Here is a 5,237-nt window from a genome sequence, read left to right as displayed (position 1 = left end):
AGTCAATTGGTCCAATACAGCCATGAAGCTGGTAAGGTTTTGCTTGGAACAGGGATTTCAGCTTCCGGAGCAGAAGCATTTCAAAAATGGAAGAAATGTTGATTGAATATTTTGCAGCATGCAGCCGGGGTTTCCCTTCAAATATGGTTAAAACAAAGTAAATAACGTCTGACTTTCACAAGAGAATACCCTTCAGGACAACCAGCATATCTGGAGCTATGTAGTTCCGACCACCTGGGGCAAACGGTGGCCAGTGATACAGCATTCCCTCGTTACGACAGTAGTGTCTGCTTGTACCGCTACTTCTACCATCTATACTACTGCATATACACATACATACACTTCTCCTTGCTTAACCATGTGTGGTGACCCATGCGATATCTTTCATCACATTCTTGTCCACTCTTTCAGGTTCTGCTCGCCGTCGTTGTGGCCGTGGCCGCTGCCGCCCCAGACCGCAGCTACGAGGCCCCGAAGGTGTACGAGATCCTGAAGCAGGAGTCTGAGCTGCGCGACGACCAGTCCTACGACTCACAGTAAGTGACTCAGTTTTGTATTAGAGAAATGCTCATTACGAACGTGCGATTTGTGAACGTCATTTTAAGGGAGCAAACGCAAAAACGCCAGATCCCTGAACCTCGACATGCTGTGAGATGGCATGCTTGTAAGGTGCCTAACACTTAATTGCATTCCAGTTTCGAGACGGAGAACGGCATCTATGCCTCCGAGTCTGGCAGGCCGGTGGAGGGATACGGCGATGAGGAGAGCTATGACGTCAACGGGGAGTTCAGCTACACTGGTCCCTACGGCGTCGTCTACAAGGTTGTCTACGTGGCCGACGCCAACGGCTTCCAGCCCCAGGGCGACCACCTGCCCACCCCTGTGCCCACCGAGTACCCTACCCCGGAGGTGTCTTATGACGATGATGATGAGGAGAGGTACGAGGTGCGGGTTGGCTACGGGCCCAGCTACAACTAGGACAGGAAAACGCGGAGACGACATACAACCAGCTTTGTACCTGACTAAGCAACGAGTGTTTGTCCCGTCCTTGATGGTATGCACTTGGTTGTGTATATCCACGTGTGCGTGTCATGTGTCTGATAACTTATTTGGTTGGATGGAATGCGAGCAATAGATGCAACGCGTCGACTAGCTTTTGTGTTTGTGTTAGCCCTTTGCATTTACTTATGCACAAAACCATCATTTCGATGAATCTAATTTGGTTGAAAATGTACAATCCTCGGACAGCAGGAGACAGCCACTTACAGCGCTCATTTTCTTGCCATACGAGGCTGACGAAATTATTTATGCCGGTACATAACGCATTATTTATGCCGGTGCATAATCATTTTTGCCGGCACACAGATCAATTTATGCCAGTACAACTACACCCTCCTTCAAACCGTAGAAATGGGAGTGGAAAATAATCCCATCAACCCAGTACAGCAATTCCGGTGCAACAGACAATAATGTGCCGCTGCTTTCTAAGCTGTACCACACCCGAACGGTCCCATCATACCAGACAAACCACAGGACGGCTGCCCCACCAGCCTGAGTTCCACCTGACGGGACGTCTGCTAGCTGTTCTCTGCGACTCACATAGCGGACGCTATTTCTGGGGCCCGGGGCTCAGTTTACCACACGCCTGGCCACATGTCCGGTTCGAAGACCTCAGCTGCGCCTCGAAAATGCTGAACAGAGAATGCTCGCCATGCAGGCGGCTCTGAAAATACGTTATTGAATTATGACCATGAGTTCTACCACATTCATGGCACCAGTCAGGAAAGATCTCTGTCAAGAGCGCATCAGTAAAAAGCATCATACGCGCAAATGACGGGAGTGGTTCGTACTTGTATGGGTTTTTGAACTGAAATAGCCATCTTGAAGATTACTCGATGCAGCTCACAGCCCTTCCATCCTGTAGACGTAAACCCCTCTATTTTCTGAGGAACACGCCTGCGAAAATGTACATGCTTTTTGGAAACTACTATTTTAAGGTCCCACAGACATCCACGGCACCAAAATAACGCCATTTAAATATTGCTGTTCCATTAGCCATGCGGTGGCCAAGGTCAAGGAAAAAAAACTGTCGAATCATTCATGCGTGACGTTCGTGAGCACGATTTCCAGACATGACGGCCGTCAATTGGCTGCCAATCAATGTTGTGCAGAGTTCTGTGAAGTAATCAAACCATGATGCATCAAGGAACATCTTTACTACCCAGAGAAATAGTGTTGTTTAGAGCAGCCTTTTTCACTTAAAAGTATGCAAATAGTTACAAGTGAGCAGATGTAATCAAATCTGGTGCTTGGCTCACTATCTTCAAATGTGGAACGTTTTTTTTAAAAGAGAGCAGGGTGCCTTTTGATTTCACAACGAGAAAAGAATTAGTACCCCGCCACCAGAGAAAGCTGCCGGACTAAGATTCATTTTCGCCACGGAAGGGAACGGGGAATTTTTTACTTTTCTCGTGCGTCCCTAACGCGGCGTGTGGTCCAATAAGCGTCGAAATATGGTTTAAAGTCATCCGCCATTCTTTCCCGTTTCATCTTGCATCCTTCCGACGCCCACTTATCAAGGGCTACATGCACCAGGCATGAGTGGGCTCTAAGAGAGTGTCCCGCGGTTGCATGAGGTTTTGAACTAAGCGTGCCATCTTGAAGTTTATCCAGTGCACTTCACAGCCCTTGACTTGAAAACCCCTCTGTTTCTGAGCTAGCCTCCCGCGAAGTTGTGCAGAAGTTGTGCAAACTACCAAGTGCAGACTATTCCAAGGTCACCCAGGCGTGCATGGCCCAAAAGAAACGTCACCCAAATACTGCCAGCTCATTGGCCATGCGGCCTTCGAGGCCAGAACAAATATGATCGTCAAGATACTCGCGTTAAGAGCACACATTTTGGAACCAACAGACTCCAGTTGACTCTAAACCAATGTAAAATATGCAAAAAAAAAAAACAGACTGGGTAATGCGCAATTCCGCCATTTTAGTAAAGACTATGCTGATACTGATAGTGATACCTTTATGTACCTAGTGTGCCAGCAGTTCAGACACTGGATGCATTTCATTGGTCCAGTATTCCCATTCTGCTCAGGTACATTTGACACCAGACAGACCATGAGGTAAAACGTAATGGAAAATCCCTGTTTCAATTTACTTCTCTTCATTTACTAGGATCATTTTGTTGATTTCATGCACACCGAAATTTGCTTCATCAGTTATGCACAATGCCGTTGCATTTCCCAAAGTTTGCCCACTTTAGACACCAAACCGGTACCAAATGTCTTCCGTCATGGTGAGAACACCATTGATAGTGAAAATGCAGACTGTGGCGAGACTAACCAACGGGAACTTGTAATTAACACTTGAGCGGCTGCGTGCTAAGCGACCACTGCCGCGATTGGGGCTTAGTACCATTAAAATGTTAATAGCTGGCAGTAGCGCCATCATAGCGCCAAATCAACTGGCGAAAAACAAGCCAACTGACCAGTTACCCACAATTCAATGCAACGGAGGCATTGGCATGAGTGCACCGGCATTCGGAGATACGCCTGTGACTATCCCACATTTGTTCGTCTGGACGTCGGGACACAGTGAAGATGGTCAATGCCGAGAATCTTTTCGCGTTCACATTCACATCTCTACTTACCCTCGTACTTGTGTCGGTACATACACCATCCGACCACACCCCCTCCGTGACCCAGTTACTGGGATGAGGACGGGTCCACTGAGCGTCGCCGCCGGCCCAGTCGCAATGCCCCGGCCGGTCGGCCGTATAAAAGTCGAGTGGCTGTCTCGGCCAGCATCAGGTTCTCCACAGAGTCAATTGGTCCAAGACAACCATGAAGCTGGTAAGGTTTTGTTTGGCACGGGGATGTCAGGTTCCGGAACCAAAGCATTTCAAAAATGGAAGAAATGTTGATTGAATATTTTGCAGCATGCAGCCGGGGTTTCCCTTCAAATATGGTTAAAACAAAGTAGACAACGTCTGGTCTTCATCAAAGGATGACCTTCCGGACAACCAGTATATCTGGAGCTATGTAGTTCCGATCACCTGTGGTAAACGGTGGCCAGTGATACAACAATCCCTCGTTACGACAGTAGTGTCTGCTTGTACTGCTACTTCTACCATCTATACTACTGCATATACACATGCATACACTTCTCCTTGCTTAACCATGTGTGGTGACCCATGCGATATCTTTCATCACATTCCTGTCCATTCTTTCAGGTTCTGCTCGCTGTCGTTGTGGCCGTGGCCGCTGCTGCCCCGGACCGCAGCTACGAGGCCCCGAAGGTGTACGAGATCCTGAAGCAGGAGTCTGAGCTGCGCGACGACCAGTCCTACGACTCACAGTAAGTGACTCAGTTTTGTATTAGAGAAATGCTCATTACGAACGTGCGATTTGTGAACGTCATTTTAAGGGAGCAAACGCAAAAACGCCAGATCCCTGAACCTCGACATGCTGTGAGATGGCATGCTTGTAAGGTGCCTAACACTTAATTGCATTCCAGTTTCGAGACGGAGAACGGCATCTATGCCTCCGAGTCTGGCAGGCCGGTGGAGGGATACGGCGATGAGGAGAGCTATGACGTCAACGGGGAGTTCAGCTACACTGGTCCCTACGGCGTCGTCTACAAGGTTGTCTACGTGGCCGACGCCAACGGCTTCCAGCCCCAGGGCGACCACCTGCCCACCCCTGTGCCCACCGAGTACCCTACCCCGGAGGTGTCTTATGACGATGATGATGAGGAGAGGTACGAGGTGCGGGTTGGCTACGGGCCCAGCTACAACTAGGACAGGAAAACGCGGAGACGACATACAACCAGCTTTGTACCTGACTAGACAACGAGTGCTTGTCCCGTCCTTGATGGTATGCCCTTGTTTGTGTATATCCACGTGTGTGTGTCATGTGTCTGATAATTTATTTGGTTTGAGGGAATGCGAGCAATAGATGCAACGCGTCGATCAGCTTTTGTGTTCTGTGTTAGCCCTGTGCATTCACTTATGCACAAAACCATCATTTCGATAAATCTAATTTGATCGAAAATGTACAATCCTCGGACAGCAGGAGACAGCCACTTACAGCACTCATAACCTTGCCATACGAGGCTGGCGAAATTATTGATGCCGGTACATATTACATTATTTATGCCGGTACACAAATAAATTTATGCCGGTACAACTACACTCTCCTGCAAACCGTAGAAGTGGGTGTGGAAACTAATCCCATCAA

The 5,237-nt window shown here is 48.4% G+C and overlaps 2 protein-coding genes across 2 annotated transcripts; both read left to right on the top strand.

The window, feature by feature from the left end:
* LOC119095919 (cuticle protein CP14.6-like) lies at positions 1 to 1,152 on the top strand. The gene is made up of 3 exons (XM_037218772.1): positions 1 to 31; positions 412 to 536; positions 696 to 1,152. The coding sequence occupies exons 1-3, from the start codon at positions 23 to 25 to the stop codon at positions 976 to 978; spliced, it is 417 nt and encodes a 138-aa protein (XP_037074667.1). The 5' UTR covers positions 1 to 22; the 3' UTR covers positions 979 to 1,152.
* Positions 1,153 to 3,818: 2,666 nt separating this feature from the next.
* LOC119096082 (cuticle protein CP14.6-like) lies at positions 3,819 to 4,972 on the top strand. The gene is made up of 3 exons (XM_037218935.1): positions 3,819 to 3,851; positions 4,232 to 4,356; positions 4,516 to 4,972. The coding sequence occupies exons 1-3, from the start codon at positions 3,843 to 3,845 to the stop codon at positions 4,796 to 4,798; spliced, it is 417 nt and encodes a 138-aa protein (XP_037074830.1). The 5' UTR covers positions 3,819 to 3,842; the 3' UTR covers positions 4,799 to 4,972.
* Positions 4,973 to 5,237: the final 265 nt, after the last annotated feature.

This window comes from Pollicipes pollicipes, unplaced genomic scaffold (genome assembly GCF_011947565.3).
Source record: "Pollicipes pollicipes isolate AB1234 unplaced genomic scaffold, Ppol_2.1 Scaffold_4219;HRSCAF=4965_pilon_pilon_pilon, whole genome shotgun sequence".
NCBI classification, from domain to species: domain Eukaryota; kingdom Metazoa; phylum Arthropoda; class Thecostraca; order Pollicipedomorpha; family Pollicipedidae; genus Pollicipes; species Pollicipes pollicipes.
The sequence above is the reverse complement of the archived record's forward strand: the minus strand, read 5'-3'. Positions and strand labels throughout refer to the sequence as shown.